The sequence below is a fragment of the Chamaea fasciata genome, unplaced genomic scaffold, assembly GCF_029207755.1.
Source record: "Chamaea fasciata isolate MVZ Bird 193981 ecotype frontalis unplaced genomic scaffold, bChaFas1.0.hap1 SCAF_352, whole genome shotgun sequence".
NCBI lineage: Eukaryota > Metazoa > Chordata > Aves > Passeriformes > Sylviidae > Chamaea > Chamaea fasciata.
The window spans coordinates 51,721-75,049 of NW_027094437.1; the positions used below are offsets into that span (position 1 = coordinate 51,721).

At 62.4% G+C, this 23,329-nt stretch overlaps 2 protein-coding genes across 2 annotated transcripts; both read left to right on the forward strand.

The window, feature by feature from the left end:
* The first annotated feature begins 1,075 nt into the window (after window positions 1-1,075).
* Window positions 1,076-7,839, forward strand: LOC136305298 (large ribosomal subunit protein uL4m-like). The gene is given in 11 exon segments (XM_066208572.1): window positions 1,076-1,164; window positions 1,673-1,721; window positions 3,929-4,005; window positions 4,007-4,100; window positions 4,210-4,262; window positions 4,990-5,107; window positions 6,200-6,225; window positions 6,227-6,307; window positions 6,392-6,501; window positions 7,340-7,410; window positions 7,530-7,839. Coding segments are annotated over 11 exon segments (927 nt in total). The 5' UTR covers window positions 1,076-1,110; the 3' UTR covers window positions 7,724-7,839.
* A 4,885-nt stretch (window positions 7,840-12,724) lies between these two features.
* On the forward strand, window positions 12,725-20,283 carry LOC136305299 (intercellular adhesion molecule 5-like). Its single transcript, XM_066208573.1, has 5 exons — window positions 12,725-13,860; window positions 15,685-15,963; window positions 17,468-17,734; window positions 19,165-19,407; window positions 20,137-20,283. The coding sequence occupies exons 1-5, from the start codon at window positions 13,806-13,808 to the stop codon at window positions 20,271-20,273; spliced, it is 981 nt and encodes a 326-aa protein (XP_066064670.1). The 5' UTR covers window positions 12,725-13,805; the 3' UTR covers window positions 20,274-20,283.
* Window positions 20,284-23,329: the final 3,046 nt, after the last annotated feature.

Below are 23,329 nucleotides of genomic sequence, written 5' to 3' on the forward strand. Positions count from 1 at the left end.
AACTGGGAACGGGAATGGACACTGGGAATGGGAACTGGAAATGGGACTGGGAGTGGGAGGGGGAACTGGGAACGGGAATGGGGAAGGGGACTGGGAGAGGAAATGGGGAATGGGAAATGGGAATGGAAATGGGAACGGGAACAGGAACTGGGAATGGGAAGTGGAAATGGGACTGGGAGTGGGAAGGGGAACTGGGAATGGGAAACGGGAACAGGAATGGGAATAGGAACTGGGAATGGGAGATGGACACTGGGATGGGGGAACTGGGAAGGGACAGTGGCACCGGGAAAGGACACAGATACCGGGAATGGGCACTGGGAAGGGACACCAGTACTGGGAATGGACACTGGGAATGGGAGAGGGGACAGGGACACTGGGAATGGGAACTGGGAATGGGCACTGGGAAAGGACACCAGTACTGGGAATGGACACTGGGAATGGGCACTGGGAAGGGACACCAGTACTGGGAATGGACACTGGGAATGGGAGAGGGACAGGGACACTGGGAATGGGACACTGGGAATGGGCACTGGGAAGGGACACCAGTACTGGGAATGGACACTGGCACTGGGAAAGGGACAGGGACACTGGGAATGGGCACTGGGAAGGGACATCAGTGCTGGAAGGGACACTGGGAATGGGAACTGGGAATGCGCACTGGGAAGGGACACCAGTACTGGGAATGGACACTGGGAATGGGAACTGGGAATGGGCACTGGGAAGGGACACCGGCACCAGGAATGGACACGCACTGGGCAGGGGCACTGGGGAGGGACAGGGACACCGGGAAGGGACAATTGGATTTGGGGGCGCTATGGGGGGGGGGGTCACGGGGTGGGATATTGGGGTGGGGTCAGCAGGGGGACGCCAGCGAGGGGGATTTGGGGCTGGGGGCACCGGGGGGGTCACAGGGTTAGGGGACACAAGGGGGGGGGACACAAGGGGGGGTCCCGGGGGGTCATTGGGTTGGGGGACACAAGGGGGGGTCCCGGGGGCTCCCTCTTCCTCCTCTTCCTCCTCTTTTCCCGCCGTTCCGCCCCCCGCCGGAAGTGACGCAGTGCGCGGTGACGTCACGGTGGGGCGGTGCCCGCCCTCCCGCGCTTTCCTGCCATGATCCGCGTGGGGGCGGCCGCGCTGAGGGCCTGGGGCCGGGGCCGGGCCGTGGTACGGAACCGCCACCGGCACCGGGCTGGGCGGAGGGGAGAGCGGAACCGGGCTGGGCTGAGGGGAGAGCGGAACCGGGCTGGGCTGAGGGGAGAACGGGGCAGGGGCCGGGCCGCGGTACGGAACCGCCACCGGGACAGGGAACGGGCTGGGCTGAGGGGAGAACGGGATCGGCACCGGCACCGGGCTGGGCTGAGGGGGGAACGAGACCGGCCGAGCGGAGAGCGGGCCGCCCGGCCCAAAAATCCCCAAAATCGGGGGGGAAAAAAAAAAATAATCCCGATAAACGGCACCGGGACGGGACCGGCGGGGACCGGGGAGAGGGGCGTGGCCAAGTCCCTGAGGGCGGGGAGGGGGCGTGGTCGGTTCTGAGGGGCGGGGCCAAGTGTGGGATGGGCCGGGGGGGGGTTCGGGGGCTCCGGGCCGGGCCCAAGAACGCGGCCGGGGGGCGGGCGGGGGTCGCGTCCCCCCGTCCCCTCAGCCCATGGTTCATTCCTCATTGTCCCAGTTCTCGACGGCGCCCCCGGCCCCGCCCGCGGCCCCCGAGCCCCGCAGGGGTGAGTGCGGGGACACCTTGGGGACACCTCGGGGACACCTCGGGGACAGCGGGGAGGGGATGGTCCTGGGGTTGGGGACAGCGGGGATTGTCCTGGGCGCATCATGGACAAGGCCACCATGGGGTTGGGGACATCTGAATCGCCTTGGGGACATCGAGGACCATGCTGGGACACCCTGGGGACATCAGGGACCACCCTGGGGACAGTGTGGGGACATCAGGGATAGCCTTGGGGGCATCAGCCCTGGCTGTCCTTGCTTTGGGGGAAGCCCCAGGCTGCCATCCCCACTGTCCCCAATATGTCCCAGAGACCTCCCCAGGGCTGTCCCCAGTGTCCCCAAGGTGTCCCCGTGTCCCCAGAGCCCCCCCCGGTGCTGTCCCCAGTGTCCCCAGGGTGTTCCCGTGTCCCCAGAGCCCTCCCCGGTGCTGTCCCCAGTGTCCCCAAGGTGTCCCCGTGTCCCCAGAGCCCTCCCCAGTGCTGTCCCCAGTGTCCCCAAGGTGTCCCCGTGTCCCCCCGGTGCTGTCCCCAGTGTCCCCAGGGTGTCCCCGTGTCCCCAGAGCCCTCCCCGGTGCTGTCCCCAGTGTCCCCAAGGTGTCCCCGTGTCCCCGTGTCCCCCCGGTGCTGTCCCCAATGTCCCCAAGGTGTCCCCGTGTCCCCAGAGCCCTCCCCAGTGCTGTCCCCAGTGTCCCCAAGGTGTCCCCGTGTCCCCCCCGGTGCTGTCCCCAGTGTCCCCAAGGTGTCCCCGTGTCCCCCAGAGCCCTCCCCAGTGCTGTCCCCAGTGTCCCCAGGGTGTCCCCCAGAGCCCCCCCCGGTGCTGTCCCCAGTGTCCCCAAGGTGTCCCCAGAGCCCCCCCCGGTGCTGTCCCCAGTGTCCCCAAGGTGTCCCCGTGTCCCCAGAGCCCCCCCCCGGTGCTGTCCCCAGTGTCCCCAAGGTGTCCCCATGTCCCCCCGGTGCCTTCCCCAGTGTCCCCAAGGTGTCCCCGTGTCCCCAGAGCCCCCCCCGGTGCTGTCCCCAGTGTCCCCAAGGTGTCCCCATGTCCCCCCGGTGCCTTCCCCAGTGTCCCCAAGGTGTCCCCGTGTCCCCAGAGCCCCCCCCGGTGCTGTCCCCCAGTGTCCCCAAGGTGTCCCCGTGTCCCCCCGGTGCTGTCCCCAATGTCCCCAAGGTGTCCCCGTGTCCCCAGAGCCCCCCCCGGTGCTGTCCCCAATGTCCCCAAGGTGTCCCCGTGTCCCCAGAGCCCCCCCCCGGTGCTGTCCCCGTGTCCCCAGAGCCCCCCCCCGGTGCTGTCCCCAGTGTCCCCAAGGTGTCCCCGTGTCCCCAGAGCCCCCCCCCGGTGCTGTCCCCAGTGTCCCCAAGGTGTCCCCGTGTCCCCAGAGCCCCCCCCGGTGCCGTCCCCAGTGTCCCCAAGGTGTCCCTGTGTCCCCAGAGCCCCCCCCGGTGCTGTCCCCAGTGTCCCCAAGGTGTCCCCGTGTCCCCAGAGCCCCCCCCGGTGCTGTCCCCAATGTCCCCAAGGTGTCCCCGTGTCCCCAGAGCCCCCCCCCGGTGCTGTCCCCAATGTCCCCAAGGTGTCCCCGTGTCCCCAGAGCCCCCCCCGGTGCTGTCCCCGTGTCCCCAGAGCCCCCCCCCGGTGCTGTCCCCAGTGTCCCCAAGGTGTCCCCGTGTCCCCAGAGCCCCCCCCGGTGCTGTCCCCAGTGTCCCCAAGGTGTCCCCGTGTCCCCAGAGCCCCCCCCCGGTGCCGTCCCCAGTGTCCCCAAGGTGTCCCTGTGTCCCCAGAGCCCCCCCGGTGCTGTCCCCAGTGTCCCCAAGGTGTCCCCGTGTCCCCAGAGCCCCCCCCCGGTGCTGTCCCCAATGTCCCCAAGGTGTCCCCGTGTCCCCAGAGCCCCCCCCGGTGCTGTCCCCAGTGTCCCCAAGGTGTCCCCGTGTCCCCCCGGTGCTGTCCCCAATGTCCCCAAGGTGTCCCCGTGTCCCCAGAGCCCCCCCCGGTGCTGTCCCCAATGTCCCCAAGGTGTCCCCGTGTCCCCAGAGCCCCCCCCGGTGCTGTCCCCGTGTCCCCAGAGCCCCCCCCGGTGCTGTCCCCAGTGTCCCCAAGGTGTCCCCGTGTCCCCAGAGCCCCCCCCGGTGCCGTCCCCAGTGTCCCCAAGGTGTCCCTGTGTCCCCAGAGCCCCCCCGGTGCTGTCCCCAGTGTCCCCAAGGTGTCCCCGTGTCCCCAGAGCCCCCCCCGGTGCCGTCCCCGGTGCCGTCCCCGGTGCTCCGCAGCTGCTCCGTGCCCGTCCCGTCCCCGCTGTCCCCCCGTGCAGGCCTGGGTGGAGTCCCTGCGTCACCCCGAGGACACCCTGCGGGGTCTGGCCGACCTGCACCCCGACGTCTTCGCTGTCCCCCCCCCGGTGAGGCCTCTGGGGACACCGAGGGGACACCCCTGGGTGCGGGGGGGGTGCGGGGAGTGTCACCCTGTGCGTGTCACCCTCCGCGTGTCACCCTCCGCGTGTCACCAGGCTGGACATCCTGCACACCGTGGCCACGTGGCAGAGGAACTACAAGAGGATTGTGAGTGGGGTTTGTTTGGGGGGAAAAAAAGGGGGATTTGGGGGGAAAATGGGGGAATTTGGGGGAGAAAAAGGAAATTGGGGGCAAGAAGGGGGATTTGGAGGGAAAAAAGGGGGGATTTGGGGGTAAAAAGGGGGAATTTGGGGGGGCAAATGGGGGAATTTGGGGTTGGGAATGGGGGAATTTGGGGGAGAAAAAGGAAATTGGGGGCAAGAAGGGGGATTTGGAGGGAAAAAAGGGGGGGATTTGGGGGTAAAAAGGGGGAATTTGGGGGGCAAATGGGGGAATTTGGGGGGGGGAAATGGGGGAATTTAGGGGGAGAAAAAGGAAATTGGGGGCAAGAAGGGGGATTTGGAGGGGAAAAAGGGGGGATTTGGGGGTAAAAAAGGAATTTAGGGCAAAAATGGAGATTTGGGGGGGAAAAAAGGGGGGATTTGGGGGAAAAATTGCGGAATTTGGGGGTTAAAAGGGGAAATTTGGGAGTTAAAAGGGGGAATTTAGGGCAAAAAGGGAGACTGGGGGGAAAAGGGGGGATTTGGGGGTAAAACGGGGGTTTTGGGAATTTTTGGATTTATCCAGAAGGTCTGGGAGGAAATTTAGAGAAGATTCGGGGGCGTGGGGGGAGTTTAAGGGGCGATTTGGGGTGGCCGGAGCTCACGTGAGGGGGTCGGGGAGGCATTTGTGGGGGGGGTAAAAACTGTCCCCCGCGTGTCCCCGATGTCCCCAGAGCCACGCCCGCGTGCGCAGCCGCGCCGAGGTGCGCGGCGGTGGCCGCAAGCCCTGGCGGCAGAAAGGGTCGGGCCGGGCCCGGCACGGCTCCATCCGCTCACCGCTCTGGCGGGGGGGTGAGTGACAGCCCGGGGACACCCTGGGGACACCCTGGGGACACCCTGGGGACACCCTGGGGACACCCCAACACCCGGGGACGGGGCTTGGGGACACCCTGGGGACACCCTGGGGACACCCTGGGGACACCCCCGACACACCTGGGGACACCCTGGGGACACCCCAGCACACCTGGGGACACCCTGGGGACACCCTGGGGACACCCTGGGGACACCCTGGGGACACCCTGGGGACACCCTGGGGGGCACCCCAACACTTGGGGACAGGGCTTGGGGACACCCCGACACACCTGGGGACACCCCTTCACACCTGGGGACACCCTGGGGACACCCTGGGGACACTCCAGCACCCGGGAACGGGGCTTGGGGACACCCTGGGGAGACCCTAACACACCTGGGGACACCCTGGGGACACCCCAGTACCCAGGGACCCGGGGACAGGGCTTGGGGACACCCTGGGGACACCCCAACACCCGGGAACAGGGCTTGGGGACACCCTGGGGTGGCTTGGGGACATCCTGGAGCATCCTGGGGTCATCAAGGACCACCCTGGGGACATCCTGAACCACCTTGGGGACATCAGGCCCGGCTGTCCCTGCTTTGGGCTGTCTGGGGACACCCTGGGGACATCAGGGACCACCCTGGGGACATCAGGGACCACCCTGGGGACACCCTGGGGACACCCTGGGGACATCAGGGACCACCCTGGGGACCACCCTGGGGACATCAGGGACCACCCTGGGGACACCAGGCCCGGCTGTCCCTGCTTTGGGCTGTCTGGGGACACCTTGGGGACATCAGGGACCACCCTGGGGACATCAGGGACCATCCTGGGGACCACCCTGGGAACATCAGGGACCACCCTGGGGACACCAGGCCCGGCTGTCCCTGCTTTGGGCTGTCTGGGGACACCCTGGGGACATCAGGGACCACCCTGGGGACATCAGGGACCACCCTGGGGACCACCCTGGGGACACCAGGCCCGGCTGTCCCTGCTGCGGGGTGACTCGGGCTGCCTCGGGGACGCTCGGGGGGGCCGCGTGGGGCGTGTCCCCCTCCCCGGCGGTGTCACCGTGTCCCCTCCGGTGACAGGTGGCATCGCCCACGGCCCGCGGGGCCCCCACCAGTTACTTCTACATGGTGCCCATGAGGCTGCGGGTGCTGGGGCTGAAGGTGGCGCTGACCGTGAAGATGATGCAGGTACGGGCGTGGCCCCGGGGACACCGGGGACACGGGGGTGGCGCCTCGGGGACAAGGTGACGACGTGCCCGTGTCCCGTGCCAGGACGACCTGCACATCGTGGACAACCTGGAGATGCCCAGCGGTGACCCGCGGTACCTGCAGGAGCTGGCCCGCTTCCGGCGCTGGGGCAGCTCCGTGCTGCTGGTGGACGTGTGAGACGCGCTGGGGACACTGGGGACAGCCTGGGGACAATGGGGACAATGGGGACAGCCTGGGGACACTGGGGACAGCCTGGGGACAATGGGGACACTGGGGACACTGGGGACAGCCTGGGGACAATGGGGACAGCCTGGGGACAATGGGGGCACAGCCTGGGGACAATGGGGACACCCTGGGGACACTGGGGACAATGGGGACACCCTGGGAACAATGGGGACAGCCTGGGGACACTGGGGACACAGCCTGGGGACAATGGGGACACAGCCTGGGGACACAACCTGGCGACAATGGGGACACAGCCTGGGGACAATGGGGACACCCTGGGGACAATAGGGACAATGGGGACACCCTGGGAACAATGGGGACAGCCTGGGGACACTGGGGACACAGCCTGGGGACAATGGGGACACAGCCTGGGGACACAGCCTGGCGACAATGGGGACACAGCCTGGGGACAGTGGGGACAATGGGGACACCCTGGGGACACTGGGGACACCCTGGGGACAATGGGGTCACTGGGGACAGCCTGGAGACACTGGGGACACAGCCTGGGGACACTGGGGACAATGGGGACAATGGGGACACCCTGGGAACAATGGGGACAGCCTGGGGACAATGGGGACACAGCCTGGGGACAGCCTGGGGACAATGGGGACACCCTGGGGACAATGGAGACAGCCTGGGGACACCCTGGGGACACCCTGGGGACAATGGGGACAGCCTGGGGACAATGGGGGCACAGCCTGGGGACACTGGGGACACCCTGGGGACAATGGGGACACCCTGGGGACACCCCAACCCCTGTTTCCCGCCCCCCGTCGCCTCCCACAGCGCCGAATTCCCGGAGAACATCAGCGCCGCCGTCGAGGGGCTCAAATCCTTCACCCTCATCCCGGCCCTGGGTGAGCCCCACCTGCCCCGACCCCTCCGGGTGACCCCCGGGACGTCCCCGAGGTGTCCCCGAGGTGTCCCCGAGGTGTCCCCGAGGTGTCCCCGACGCGTCCCCGCCGTGTCCCCGCAGGGCTGAGCGTGCACGGCGTGCTGAAGCACGGGACGCTGGTGCTCACGCTGGGCGCCGTCGCCTTCCTGGAGCGGCGGCTGCTGTGGCACGACGCGCGCTTCTCGCCCCTCTACCCCTTCTGCCTGCCCTACGGGGACCTGCCGGGGGGTCCTCGGGGTGGGGGAGACCCCCAGGGGGTGGGGGAGACCCCCTGAACTGGGGTCTGACCCCCCGAACTGGGATCTGACCCCCCCAAACTGGGATGGGGTCCTGATCCCATCAGGAAAGGGTTTGGGGACGTGGTGACACAATAAAAGTTTTGTCGCCTGTCTGTGTCCTACAGGGATCTGCCCGGGGGTCCTCGGGGTGGGGGAGACCCCCAGGGGGTGGGGGAGACCCCCTGAACTGGGGTCTGACCCCCCGAACTGGGATGGGGTCCTGATCCCATCAGGAAAGGGTTTGGGGACGCGGTGACACGATAAAAGTTTTGTCATTTCTCTGTGTCCTACGGTGACCTGCCCGGGGGTCCTCGGGTTGGGGGAGACCCCCAGGGGGTGGGGGAGACCCCCTGAACTGGGATCTGACCCCCCCAAACTGGGATCTGACCGCCCCCAAACTGGGATCTGACCCCCCCGAACTGGGATCTGACCCCCCCGAACTGGGATGGGGTCCTGATCCCATCAGGAAAGGGTTTGGGGACGCGGTGACACAATAAAAGTTTTGTCGCCTGTCTGTGTCCTACAGGGATCTGCCCGGGGGTCCTCGGGGTGGGGGAGACCCCCAGGGGGTGGGGGAGACCCCCCGAACTGGGATCTGACCCCCCCAACTGGGATCCAGCCCCCCAAACTGGGATCTGACTTCCCAAACTGGGATTGGGTCCCCCGAACTGGGATCTGCCCCCCCCAAACTGGGATCTGCTCCCCCAAACTGGGATCCAGCCCCCCAAACTGGGATCTGACCCCCCCAACTGGGATCCAGCCCCCCAAACTGGGATCCAGCCCCCCAAACTGGGATCTGACTCCCCAAACTGGGATTGGGTCCCCCGAACTGGGATCTGCCCCCCCCAAACTGGGATCTGCTCCCCCCAAACTGGGATCCAGTCCCCCAAACTGGGATCTGACTCCCCAAACTGGGATTGGGTCCCCCGAACTGGGATCTGCCCCCCCCCAACTGGGATCCAGCCCCCCAAACTGGGATCTGCCCCCCCAAACTGGGATCTGCTCCCCCCAAACTGGGATCCAGCCCCCCAAACTGGGACGGGGTCCCCCAGGCCGGATCCAGCCCCGATCCCGCGGGGAATTCGGGAATTCGGGAATTCGGGCACTGCTGTGGCCATTAAAGGGATTTTCTTCCCGCGGGATGTTTGGATTCATTCTCGGGGATCCCCCTCCCCGAATTCCAAAATCCCGCCTTCTCCCAGACCCTTTTCCCACCCCCTCCCCGGCAGGTTTTTCCCAGGGATTCCTCCCCCCTTCCGCCGCTGGAATTCCGGGAATTTCGGAGGAAATTCGGGAGAAAAAACAAAACGCTGACCTCGCCCCGATCCCAAATCTCTCGGGAATTTCAGCGCTGGGATCGGGGCCGGGGGGGGGCGGGTCAAGGTTTAGGGGAATTTTTTTTTTTCCCAGTTTTTCCCGGGTTTTGAGGTTTTCCCGATGTTTTAGGAGGTTTTTTTCCTGGTTTTGGGGAGTTTTTTTCCTGGTTTTTTCAGGTTTTTTCCCCATTTTCTCCCGGTTTTTGAAGTTTTCTTTTTCCCGGTGTTTTAGTTGTTTTTGTGGGGTTTTTTTTTTCCCGGCTTTCGGTTTTGGTTTTGTTTTTTTTTTTTTTTTTTTTTTTTCCCCCGGGTTTTTCCCGGTTTTTGGGGGGTTTGTTCCCCGGGTTTTCCCGGTTTTTTGTTTCTTTGGGTTGGTTTGGGGTTTTTGGGGTTTGTTCGGTTTTTTCCCCGGATTTTCCCGGGTTTTTTTGTTTTGTTTTGTTTTATTCCGAGTTTTTTTTTGGATTTTTCCCAGTTTTTGAAGGTTTATTTTTTTTTTCCCAAATGTTTTTTTTTTCCCCAGTTTCCTGCGGTTTTCTGTTTTATTTTTCCCGATTTTGGGGTTTCCCCCCGATTTTTTAGGGGGTTTTCTCCTGTTGGTTTTTTTTTTTTTTTTCCCCAGGTTTTTGGAGGGGTTTTCCCGGTTTCTCCCGGTTTTCCAGGAAAAATTCTTGGAAACCTTCCCGGGGCCTGAGCCGCTTCCGGGCACACCCGGGAGGGAACAGGAGGGGACAGGGGGGACAGGGGGGGGACAGGCCACAAATGGGGCTGGGGGACACGGGGGACACCCAGAGGGACACCCCAGGGGACACAGCAGGACAGGGGGACACAGAGGGGACACCCCAGGGGACACAGCAGGACAGGGGGACACAACGGTGCCCGGGAGGTGGCCGGGAGGTGACGGTGACACGGAGGGGACACTGGAGGGAGGTGACGGTGGCACCAGGGGACGTTGGCACCGGGCCACGCCCCGCGGAGGGGGTGGCGCGTCCTGTTGACTCCGAGCTGGCACCGCCCTCCTGTCCCCTTTGTCTCCTTTGTCCCTCCTTCCAGCTCTGTCCCCATGTCCCTGTCCCCATGTCCCCATGTCCCTGTCCCCATGTCCCCATGTCCCCATGTCCCTGTCCCCATGTCCCTGTCCCCATCCCGTGGCCTCCAAAGCTCCGGCATTCCCGACATTCCAGGGACAAGGACAATCCGCCCTGGGGACACCACGGGGACAAGGACACTCCCCTGGGAATGGCGGGGAGGTGACACGGTTTGGGGACGCCATGGGGACAATCCTGGTGGCACCAAACGATGGCAGGGACAAGGACAATCCACAGGGAATGGCGGGGAGGGGACACACCTTGGGGACACCATGGGGACAATCCTGGTGGCACCAAACCATCCCAGGGACAAGGACACTCCCCTGGGAATGGCGGGGAGGGGACACGGCTTGGGGACACCACGGGGACAATCCTGGTGGCCCTGAGCCACCATGACAAGGACACTCCCCTGGGAATGGCGGGGAGGGAACGCGGTTTGGGGACACCATGGGGACATTCCTGGTGGCACCAAACCATCCCAGGGACAAGGACACTCCACAGGGAATGGCAGGGAGGTGACACGGTTTGGGGACGCCATGGGGACAATCCTGGTGGCACCAAACCATCCCAGGGACAAGGACAATCCCCTGGGAATGGCGGGAAGGTGACACGGTTTGGGGACACCATGGGGACATTCCTGGTGGCACCAAACCATCCCAGGGACAAGGACACTCCACAGGGAATGGCAGGGAGGTGACACGGTTTGGGGACGCCATGGGGACAATCCTGGTGGCACCAAACCATCCCAGGGACAAGGACACTCCACAGGGAATGGTGGGGAGGTGACACGGCTTGGGGACACCACGGGGACAATCCTGGTGGCCCTGAGCCACCATGACAAGGACACTCCCCTGGGAATGGCGGGGAGGGAACGCGGTTTGGGGACACCATGGGGACATTCCTGGTGGCACCAAACCATCCCAGGGACAAGGACACTCCACAGGGAATGGCAGGGAGGTGACACGGTTTGGGGACGCCATGGGGACAATCCTGGTGGCACCAAACCATCCCAGGGACAAGGACAATCCCCTGGGAATGGCGGGGAGGGGACACGGTTTGGGGACACCACGGGGACAATCCTGGTGGCACCAAACCATCCCAGGGACAAGGACACTCCCCTGGGAATGGCGGGGAGGTGACACGGTTTGGGGACTGTCACCTCCGCCGCGCGCACGTGACACCCCGGGGTGCAGAAGTGAAACCTCGTGGCTGTGACAATGTGACACCGGATTTGCGTCCCCCGGTGACCCGGAGGTGACAACGGGGTGGCGGGGGGGGGGAGGGGAGGGGGTGGCAGGGCTGGTGACACCAGCAGGGCCTGGGAGAGGGAAACGTGGGGATGGGACAGTGGGGACAGCTTGGGGACATCGGGGACAACCCTGGGGACATCGGGGACAACCCTGGGGACATCAGGGACAACCCTGGGGACATCAGGGACAATTCTGGGGACAGCTTGGGGACATCGGGGACCACCCTGGGGACATCGGGGACAATCCTGGGGACAGCTTAGGGACATCGGGGACAACCCTGGGGACATCGGGGACAATCCTGGGGACAGCTTGGGGACATCAGGGACAATTCTGGGGACATCCTGGGGCTGGAACCATCCTAAGGAAGACAGGGACCTAACCCTGGGGACGTCTTGGGGACATCAGGGACCACCTTGGGGACATCTTGGGGACATCAGGGACCACCCTGGGGACATTTGGGGACATCAGGGACCACCCTGGGGACATCAGGGACCACCCTGGGGACATTTGGGGACATCAGGGACCACCTTGGGGACATCAGGGACCATCTTGGGGACATTTTGGGACATGTGGGACCACCTTGGGGACATCAGGGACCACCCTGGGGACACCCTGGGGACATCAGGGACGTTCCCACGCTTCCAGGGGTGACAAAAATCCCCCGGAAGCGTCAAAAAGCGACAAAGATTTGGGGAAGTGACAACCCCGGGTGACAGCGGCGGCCAATGGCGGTCACCACGGCCACCACCCCGGCGGGTGACAGACGGGTGACATCCCTGTCACCAGCGGGGGAACAACGGGGGACAAGGGGGGGGACAAAGGAGGGGACAAAAGGAGCAGGAATTTATCCCGGGATGGGGAAAGGAGCGGGAATTTATCCCAGGGTGGGGAAAGGAGCGGGAATTTATCCCGGGATGGGGAAAGGGGCAGGAATTTATCCCAGGATGGGGAAAGGAGCGGGAATTTATCCCGGGATGGGGAAAGGAGCAGGAATTTAACCCGGGATGGGGAAAGGAGCAGGAATTTAACCCGGGATGGGGAAAGGAGCAGGAATTTAACCCGGGATGGGGAAAGGAGCAGGAATTTATCCCGGGATGGGGAAAGGGGCAGGAATTTATCCCGGGATGGGGAAAGGAGCCGGAATTTATCCCGGGATGGGGAAAGGGGCAGGAATTTATCCCGGGATGGGGAAAGGGGCAGGAATTTAACCCGGGACGGGCCGGGACAGGCCCTGCAGCCCCGGAAAGCCCCGGGGGCGGGACGGGGCTCGGGGTATAAAACATCGCCCCGAGCGGGACCGGCCGCGAAACGGCGGCGGAGCACGCGGAGGGACAGAGGGACGGACGGAGGGACGGAGGGACGGAGGGACGGACGGAGGGACGGACGGAGGGACCGGGGGGTGCGGGGCGGACCCAGAGCCCAGCCCGAGACCCCCGAACGGACCCGGAAGAGCCCCAAGGGACCCGGCCCGGAGAACCCGAATTGATCCAGCCCGGAGAGCCCGGAGAGCCCGAACCGAACCTGCCCGGTGAATCCGAACCGAACCTGCCCGGTGAATCCGAACCGAACCTGCCCGGAGAACCAGAACTGACCCAGCCCGGAGAACCAGAACCGAGCTAGCCCGGAGAACCCGAATTGATCCAGCCCGGTGATCCCGGAGAGCCCGAACCGACCCAGCCCGGAGAGTTCGACCGGAGCCTTCCCGGGGAGCCCGAACCGAACCTGCCCGGAGAACCAGAACCGACCCAGCCCGGAGAACCCGAATTGATCCAGCCCGGTGACCCCGGAGAGCCTGAACCGAACCTGCCCGGAGAACCAGAACCGACCCAGCCCGGAGAACCCGAATTGATCCAGCCCGGTGATCCCGGAGAGCCTGAACCGAACCTGCCCGGGGCTCCCGAACCTTCCCATCCAGGAGAATTCGACCGGAGCCTTCCCGGGGAGCCCGAACCGAACCTTCCCGGTGACCCCGGAGAGCCCGAACCGAACCTTCCCGGGGATCCCGAACCTTCCCATCCAGGAGAATTCGACCGGCGCCTTCCCGGTGATCCCGGAGAGCCCCAGCCCGGCTCTCCGCGCTGCTCCCAGAAAAGCCGAACCGAAGCACCCGCCGCAGCGCCAACCGATTTCCCCCCGGTGCTCCCGGAGATCCCGACCCGCCCCATCCCGAAAATCCCCCTCCTCGATCCTTCCCGGGAAACCCACCCGGATTGATTTTTTTTTTTTTTTAAATTTTTTTTTTTTTTTCCTTCTCCCTCCGAACCTTCCCGAACTCCGGACCACCCAAAAACCCCGAACCGGACCCCTGCCCCCCCCCCCCCCAAAAAAAAAAAACAACAACCCCAAAAACCAACAAATCGCGCTGAACCCAGCGGATCCCACGGAACCGTTCCCGGTTCATCCCGGAGCGCCGGGAGCCGCCGGGATGGAGCCGCCCGCGCTGCTGGCGCTGGCCTTGGGCACCCTGGGTGTCATCGCAGGTGAGGGAGGGGACACCCACGGTGACATTCGGGGGGGGGGGGGGGTGGCGTGTGACCCGCCGTGGCGCGAGGATGTCGCCTCTTGTCGCCGGAGGTGTCACCGCGCTCCGCGGGGCGGGGGCGGGGAGGAGGGGGGGGGACAATCAGGATGTGGCTGAGCTGGTTTTTTTTTTTTTTTCCCACCCCCCCACCATCATCCGGCCCCGTCGGAGAATTTTGTTTATTTTTGCGAAATCCCTTTTCGAAAAAAAAAAAAAAAAAAAAAAAAAAAAAAAAATCGGGATTTTTTCTCTCCCTTCTCCCTCCCTTTCCTGGCTCGGGAAATTCCGGGGAAAGGGAGGTCGGTTCCTCTCAACGACGATCGGAAACCGCGGCCCTGCCCGGGGAATCCCCCCGGGCTCCGGCTGGGGCTCGGCCCGGGGGGGCTCCGAGGGCCAGCGGGGGCTTCCTCACCCCTCCGGGGTCTTCCTCAACCCTCCGGGATCTTCCTCAACCCCTCCGGGGTCTTCCTCACCCCTCCGGGATCTTCCTCAACCCTCCGGGGTCTTCCTCACCCCTCCGAGGTCTTCCTCAACCCTCCGGGGTCTTCCTCAACCCTCCGGGATCTTCCTCAACCCTCCGGGGTCTTCCTCAACCCTCCGGGATCTTCCTCAACCCTCCGGGGTCTTCCTCAACCCTCCGGGGTCTTCCTCACCCCTCCGGGGTCTTCCTCAACCCTCCGGGGTCTTCCTCACCCCTCCGAGGTCTTCCTCAACCCTCCGGGGTCTTCCTCAACCCTCCGGAGTCTTCCTCAACCCCTCGGGGTCTTCCTCACCCCTCCGAGGTCTTCCTCACCCCTCCGGGGTCTTCCTCAACCCTCCGGGATCTTCCTCAACCCTTGAGGGTCTTCCTCAACCCTCCGGGGTCTTCCTCAACCCTCCGGGGGCTTCCTCAACCCTCCGGGGTCTTCCTCAACCCCTCGGAGTCTTCCTCACCCCTCCGGGATCTTCCTCAACCCTCCGGGATCTTCCTCAACCCTCCGGGATCTTCCTCAACCCCTCGGAGTCTTCCTCAACCCTTTGGGTTTTTTTTTTTCTGCGTCCCGAGGGGGTTTTCCCATAAGTCTGGGGGGGGTTCCCGGTCAGTTTAGGGGGTTTCCTCTGTTGTTTTTCTTTCAGTTTTCCTACTGGTTTCTCCCATTTCCCTCCCCCATTTTTTCCCAATTTTCCCCCAGTTTCATCAGTTTTCCCCACCATTATTTTTCCCATTTTTTCCCCCCATTGTTTTCCCCCATTTCCCCCTAATTTTCCCCCATTAATTCCCCCCAGTTTTCCCCCAGTATTTCCCCCATTTCCCCCCATTACTTTTCCCTCATTTTCCCTTTTCCCCCCCAAATTTCCCCCATTATTTTCCTCCATTTCCCCCATTTTTCCCCATTATTTTCCCCATTTCCCCCCATTATTTTCCCCATTTCCCTCCAATTTTCCCCCATTATTTTTCCCCATTTTCCCCCATTATTTTCCCCATTTCCCCCCATTATTTCCCCCAATTTTCCCCCATTATTTCCCCCATTTCCCCCCATTATTTCCCCCATTCCCATTACTTTTCCCTCATTTTCCCTTTTCCCCCCCGAATTTTCCCCCATTATTTCCCTCCATTTCCCCCAATTTTCCCCCATTATTTCCCCCATTCCCCCCATTATTTTCCCAATTTTCCCCCATTATTTTCCCCATTTCCCCCCATTATTTCCCCCATTCCCCCCATTACTTTCCCCCCATTTTCCCACTTTTTTCCCCCCCCATTTCCCCCCCAAAATCTCACCGACTCTCCCCCGTCCCGTTCCAGCTTTCCCGGCTCCTCCCGCCGTGTCCCCGTCCGTGTCGCTGTCCCTGCCCTCACCCCTGTTCCAGGGGACACCCTTCAACGTCACCTGCGTCACCAACGTCACCGCCGATGCCGTCACCGTCACGGCCGACGGCCGGAACTTCCCGGCGTCCCTCAGCGGGGACGGTCACCGGGCCACCGCCACCGTCACCGTCACCAGGACGGGCCGCGTCCCCCTGGGCTGCACCGTCCACGTGGGTGACCGCAAGAGCGGCGCCGGCCAGAACGTCCACGTCTACAGTGAGTCACCGGGCAGGGGACAAGGTGGTGGCATCGAGGTGCGGTGGCGCCAAATCGTGTCATCGAGTGGCGGTGACGTCAAGTTGTGGCGGCACCGAATGGTGGCGCCAAATTGTGGTGGCGGCATCGAGGTGTGGTGGCACCGAACCCCGCTGTCACCGAATCGTGGCGTCACCGAAGCCTGGTGTCATCGAACTGTGGTGTTGTCAAGTTTTGGTGACGTCAAGGTGCGGTGGCGTCAAGGTGTGGTGGCGTCAGGTTGTGGCGGCATCAAGGTGTGTCACCAAATTGTGGTGGTGGCATCAAGTTTTGGTGGCGTCAAGTTTTGGTGGCATCAAAGCGTGGCGGCATCAAGGTGTGTCACCGAATTGTGGTGGTGGCACCAAGCTTTGGTGGCGTCAAGTTTTGGTGGCGTCAAGTTTTGGTGGCATCAAAGTGTGGTGGCATCAAGGTGTGGTGGCGTCAAGTTTTGGTGGCATCAAAGCGTGGCGGCATCAAGGTGTGTCACCAAATTGTGGTGGTGGCATCAAGGTGTGGTGGCATCAAGTTTTGGTGGCATCAAGGTGTGTCACCAAATTGTGGTGGTGGCACCAAGCTTTGGTGGCATCAAGTTTTGGTGGCATCAAAGTGTGGTGGCATCAAGGTGTGGTGGCGTCAAGTTTTGGTGGCATCAAAGCGTGGCGGCATCAAGGTGTGTCACCAAATTGTGGTGGTGGCATCAAGCTTTGGTGGCATCAAGTTTTGGTGGCATCAAGGTGTGTCACCAAATTGTGGTGGTGGCACCAAGCTTTGGTGGCATCAAGTTTTGGTGGCATCAAGGTGTGGCGGCATCAAGGTGTGGTGGCATCAAGGTGTGTCACCAAATTGTGGTGGTGGCATCAAGTTTTGGTGGCGTCAAGTTTTGGTGGCATCAAAGTGTGGTGGCATCAAGTTTTGGTGGCATTAAGCTTTGGTGGCATCAAAGCGTGGCGGCATCAAGGTGTGTCACCAAATTGTGGTGGTGGCACCAAGTTTTGGTGGCGTCAAGTTCTGGTGGCATCAAAGCGTGGTGGCATCAAGGTGTGTCACCAAGTTGTGGTGGTGGCACCAAGCTTTGGTGGCGTCAAGTTTTGGTGACATCAAAGTGTGGTGGCATCAAGCTTTGGTGGCATCAAGCTTTGGTGGCATCAAAGTGTGGTGGCATCAAGTTTTGGTGGCGTCAAGTTTTGGTGACATCAAAACGTGGTGGCATCAAGGTGTGTCACCAAGTTGTGGTGGTGGCATCAAGTTTTGGTGGCGTCAAGTTTTGGTGGCATCAAGCTTTGGTGGCGTCAAACTGCGGCGGCATCAAAGCGCGGTGACCACAAACCGCGGTGACATCGAATTACGGTGTCGCCGAAGCCTGGGGTTGTCAAGTGGTGGTGACCCCGAACTGCGGCGCCATCCAATGACGGTGTCGCCAAACCCTAGCGCCACCGAACTGCGGTGCCACCGAACCACGTCACCGACCCGGTGTCCCCCGCAGACATCCCCGCGCCCATCCTGAACGTCACCAACGCCCGCCCGGCCGCCGGCACGGAGCTGAGGGGACGCTGCTCCTTGCCCGCCGGCGCCGTCAGGGACATCCAGGTGCGGGTCCTGGCAGGTGACAAGGTCCTGGCGGGTTGGGGACAGCCGGCGCTGGACTTCGCGCTGGCCGTGGGCGAGGAGGACGCCGAGGAGCTGGAGCTGCTGTGCCAGGCCGAGCTGGAGAACGTCAGCAGGAACAGCTCGGTGCCCGTCACGGTGCTGGGTGAGCGGGGCGGCCGGTTCCCGCCGGGAATTCTGGGATTCGTCGCGGGTTTTCCTGGTCCTTGTCACGGTTTTTCCGCGTCCCGAAGGGGATTGTGGGATTTGCCACGGGTTTTTCTGTTCCTGTCATGGATTTTCCGCGTCCCTGTCTTGGTTTTTCCTCGTCCCAGAGGGAATTCGGGTCCCTGTCATGGCTTTTCCTTGTCCCTTTTCCCACCTTTTCCCGCCCTTCTTCCCACCTTTTCCCCACCCCTTTCCCCACCTTTTCCCGCCCTTTTCCCCAACTTTTCCCCGCCCTTTCCCCACCTTTTCCCGCCCCTTTCCTGCCCATTTCCCCACCTTTTCCCCACCTTTTCCTGCCCCTTTCCCCACCTTTTCCTGCCCCTTTCCCCACCTTTTCCCGCTCATTTCCCGCCCCTTCCCCCACCTTTTCCCCCCTTTTCCCTGCTCATTTTCCCATCGTTTCCCCACCATTTCCCTGCCCTTTTCCCACCCTTTTCCTGCCCTTTCCCCCACATTTTCCTGCCCTTTTCCCCCCTTTTTCCTGCTCATTTCCCCACCTTTTCCCCACCTTTTTCCCACCCTTTCCCCCCCTTTTTCCTGCTCATTTTCCCACCATTTCCCCGCCCTTTTCCTGCCCTTTTCCTGCCCTTTCCCCCACCTTTTCCTGCCCTTTTCCCACCCTTTTTCCTGCTCATTTTCCCACCATTTCCCCACCTTTTCCCGCCCCTTTCCCCACCTTTTCCTGCTCATTTCCCACCATTTCCCCACCTTTTCCCGCCCCTTTCCCCACCTTTTCCTGCTCATTTCCCACCATTTCCCCACCTTTTTCCGGCCCTTTTTCCCCCTTTTTCATCCCTTTTCCCCCCTTTTCCCACCCTTTCCCCCCCTTTTTCCTGCTCATTTCCCGCCCTTTTCCCGCCCTTTTCCTGCCCTTTTCCTGCCCTTTCCCCCACCTTTTCCCGCCCTTTTCCCACCCTTTTTCCTGCTCATTTTCCCACCATTTCCCCACCTTTTCCCACCCCTTTCCCCACCTTTTCCCGCTCATTTCCCACCCCTTTCCCCACATTTTTCCTGCCCTTTCCCCCCCTTTTTCCTGCTCATTTTCCCACCATTTCCCCGCCCTTTTCCCACCCTTTTCCCGCCCTTTCCCCCCCTTTTTCCTGCTCATTTCCCCACCTTTTCCCCACCTTTTTCCTGCCCTTTCCCCCCCTTTTTCCTGCTCATTTCCCCACCTTTTCCCCACCTTTTTCCCACCCCTTTTCCCGCCCTTTTCCCACCTTTTCCCGCCCTTTTCCCCACCATTTCCCCGCCCTTTCCCCCCTTTTTCCTGCCCTTTTCCCGCCCTTTTCTCGCCCTTTTCCCGCCCTTTTCCCACCTTTTCCCGCCCTTTCCCCACATTTCCCTCACCCCTCTTTCCCCCCCGCACAGTCAAACCTCGCCTGGACGCCCGGAGCTGCCCGAGCCCCCAGAACTGGACGGAGGGGCGGGAGGAGACGCTGCGCTGCCGCGCCCGGGGCCGGCCCGACCCGCGGATCCGCTGTTCCAGGGACGGGGATGCGCTGGACGCCGCGAGCTCGCTCCGAGCTCACCGGGACCACGCCGGGGTCTACCGGTGCCGGGCCACCAACGAGCTGGGCACGGCCGAGAGCAACGTCACCGTCTGGGTCCACTGTGCGTAAAAGGGGGTTTTTGGGGTTTTTTGGGGTTTTTTGGGGGTTTTTTGGGGTTTTTTGGGTTTTTTGGGGGGTTTTGGGGTTTTTTGGGGGATTTTTTGGGGGCAGTTTGGGGTTTTTAGGGGGATTTTGGGGGGTTCCGGGTTCTACCGGTGCCGGGCCACCAACGAGCTGGGCACGGCCGAGAGCAACGTCACCGTCTGGGTTCACTGTGGGTAAAGGGGTTTTTTTGGGTTTTTTTGGGGTTTTTGGGGGTTTTTTGGGGTTTTTTTGGGTTTTTTTGGGGTTTTTGGGGCGTTTTGGGGGTTTTTTTTGGGGCAGTTTAGGGTTTTTAGGGGGTTTTGGGGGGTTCTGGGGTCTACCGGTGCCGGGCCACCAACGAGCTGGGCACGGCCGAGAGCAACGTCACCGTCTGGGTTCACTGTGGGTAAAAGGGGTTTTTTTGGGGGTTTTTTTGGTTTTTTGGGTTTTTGGGGTTTTTTTGGGGGATTTTTTGGGGATTTTTGGGTTCCTGGTGGCTCTTTGGGATTTGGGGTTTTTTTGGGGGGATTTTTATGGGTTTTTTGGGGGATTTTTTTGGGGTTTTTTGGGGGGGGTTTTTGGGGTTTCTTTGGGGGATTTTTGGGTTCCTTGTGAATTTTTGGGATTTTGGGATTCTTGGGGATTTTCGCTCTCCCCTCTCACACCCCCTTTACCCCCAACCCCCTTTTGTTTCTCCCCCCGCCAGACGAGGACTCGGTCCCGGTGCTCCCTCTGCTCCTGGGCACTCTCCTTCCCGCCCTCACCCTCCTCATCCTCGGCGGCCTTTACCTCCTGCACCGCCACAACACCAGGATCGGCATTTACTGGCTCTGGAAACGTTAAAAACACCCCGGGACCCCCGGGACCCCCCCGGACAGCCTGGAACCCTCCTGGACACCCCTGGACCCCCAGGACACCCCGGGAACCCCCCGGACAGCCCGGAACCCTCCTGGGACCCCCCCGGACAGCCCGGGACCCTCCTGGACACCCCTGGACCCCCAGGACACCCCGGGACCCCCGGGACCCCCCCGGACAGCCCGGGACCCTCCTGGGACCCTCCTGGACACCCTGGGACCCCCCCGGAACCCTCCTGGGACCCTCCAGGACCCCCCAGGACCTCCCGGGATCCTCCTGGGAACCCCCTGGACAGCCCGGGACCCTCCTGGGACCCCCCCGGACACCCCGGGACCCTCCAGGACACCCCGGGACCCCCGGGACCCCCCTGGACACCCTGGGACCCTCCTGGGACTCCCTGGACACCCCGGGACCCTCCAGGACCCCCCCAGGACCTCCCGGGATCCTCCTGGGAACCCCCTGGACAGCCTGGGACCCCCCCGGACAGCCCGGGACCCTCCTGGGACCCCCCCGGACACCCCGGGACCCTTCTGGGACCCCCTGGACACCCCGGGACCCTCCAGGACACCCCGGGACCCTCCTGGGACCCCCAGGACACCCCGGGACCCCCGGGACCCCCCTGGACACCCTGGGACCCCCCCAGAACCCTCCTGGGACCCTCCAGGACACCCCGGGACCCTCTGACACCCCACCCGGGACACCCCAGGACCACCCAGGACCCATCTGGACACCCCGGGACCCCCTCGGGACACGCCGGGACCCGCAGAAGACCCCGAGACCCCCCCCCAGGACCCCCAGTGACACCCCGGGACTCTCCAGTGACCTCCTGGGACCCCCCGTGACCCCCCGGGACCCCCCGGGACCCTCCTGGGACCCCCCGGGACCCTCCGGGACCCTCCTGGGACCCTTTTGGGACCCCCCGGGACCCTCCTCGGGGCCGGTGAAATCCTCTCGCTGCAGAGTTTTTTAATTTCCTCCCTTTGAAATGTTGGAATTTTTTTTTTTTTTGCGGGGGGGGGTGAAAAAATGGGAATTTTGGGGGGTGAAAAATGGGATTTTGGGGGGAGTGAAAAATGGGAATTCTGTGAGGTGAAAAATGGGATTTTTTGGGGGGTGAAAATGGGATTTTTTTGGGGGTGAAAAATGGGATTTGGGGGGAGTGAAAAATGGGATTTTGGGGGGTGAAAAATCGGGTTTTTGGGGGTGAAAAATGGGAATTTTGGGGGGTGAAAAATGGGATTTTTGGGGAGTGAAAAATGGGAATTTTGGGGGGTGAAAAATGGGGTTTTTGGGGGGTGAAAAATGGGATTTTTTTTTGGATGAAAAATGGGATTTTTTTGGGTGAAAAATGGGATTTTTTGGGGGTGAAAAATGGGAATATTGGGGGATGAAAAATGGGATTTTTTGGGGGGTGAAAAGGGGGATTTTTGGGGTGAAAAATGGGATTTTGGGGGAGTGAAAAATGGGATTTGGGGGGAGTGAAAAATGGGATTTTGGGGGGTGAAAAATGGGATTTGGGGGGAGTGAAAAATGGGATTTTGGGGGGTGAAAAATGGGATTTGGGGGGAGTGAAAAATGGGAATTTTTGGGGGTGAAAAATGGGATTTTTGGGGTGAAAAATGGGATTTTCGGGTTTCGGTGCCGGAGGGGACACACGGACAGGAGGGAGGGGACAGACACGAGGGGACACCGGAGAGGCGGGACGAGGATGCGGTGACACCAATAAACGCTGCGGGTGACATCGGCCCCGGGACGGCGACAGCGGAGTTTTTGGGGAGGCGGTTTGGGGATGGGGAGGTGACAGGGATGTCACCGGATTGTCCCGACCCTGCTGGGGACATTCCCGGTGTCCCCAAAGTGTCCCTAGACCACGTTGGGGACATCCCGAGTGTCCCCAAATCGTCCCAGACCAGGTTGGGGACATCCCGAGTGTCCCCAGATCATCCCAGACCAGGTTGGGGACATCCCGAGTGTCCCCAGATTGTCCCAGACCACGCTGGGGACATCCTGAGTGTCCCCAGATTGTCCCAGACCACGTTGGGGACATCCTGAGTGTCCCCAGACCCGGTTGGGGACATTCCGAGTGTCCCCAGATTGTCCCAGACCAGGTTGGGGACATCCCGAGTGTCCCCAGACCAGGTTGGGGACATCCCGAGTGTCCCCAGATCATCCCAGACCAGGTTGGGGACATCCCGAGTGTCCCCAGATTGTCCCAGACCACGCTGGGGACATCCTGAGTGTCCCCAGATTGTCCCAGACCACGTTGGGGACATCCTGAGTGTCCCCAGATTGTCCCAGACCACGTTGGGGACATCCTGAGTGTCCCCAGACCACGTTGGGGACATTCCGAGTGTCCCCAGATTGTCCCAGACCAGGTTGGGGACATCCCGAGTGTCCCCTAATTGTCCCACCTGCACCCCGACAGGGTTGGGGACATCCCGAGTGTCCCCAAATTGTCCCAGATGCGTTTGGGGACATCCTGAGTGTCCCCAGACCCGGTTGGGGACATCCCGAGTGTCCCCAGATTGTCCCACCTGCACCATGATGGAACTGGGGACATTCCCAGTGTCCCCAAATCGTCCCACCTGCACCCCGACAGGGTTGGGGACATCCCGAGTGTCCCCAAATTGTCCCAGACCAGGTTGGGGACATCCCGAGTGTCCCCAGATTGTCCCAGACCACGTTGGGGGCATCCCGAGTGTCCCCAGATCATCCCAGACCAGGTTGGGGACATCCCGAGTGTCCCCAGATTGTCCCAGACCACGTTGGGGACATCCCGAGTGTCCCCAGACCAGGTTGGGGACATCCCGAGTGTCCCCAAATTGTCCCAGACGCGTTTGAGAACATCCTGAGTGTCCCCAGATTGTCCCAGACCAGGTTGGGGACATCCTGAGTGTCCCCAAATTGTCCCAGACCACGTTGGGGACATCCCGAGTGTCCCCAAAGTGTCCCAGACCACGTTGGGGACATCCTGAGTGTCCCCAAAGTGTCCCAGACCACGTTGGGGACATCCTGAGTGTCCCCAGACCAGGTTGGGGACATCC

Bases quoted from the DNA above. Each gene is read 5' to 3' on its own strand.
- LOC136305299 (XM_066208573.1), top strand. From the start codon at position 13,806: ATGGAGCCGCCCGCGCTGCTGGCGCTGGCCTTGGGCACCCTGGGTGTC. The intron at 15,964-17,467 runs GTGAGTCACCGG...TGTCCCCCGCAG, and splicing joins CCAGAACGTCCACGTCTACA to ACATCCCCGCGCCCATCCTG. The intron at 19,408-20,136 runs GTGCGTAAAAGG...TCCCCCCGCCAG, and splicing joins CGTCACCGTCTGGGTCCACT to ACGAGGACTCGGTCCCGGTG.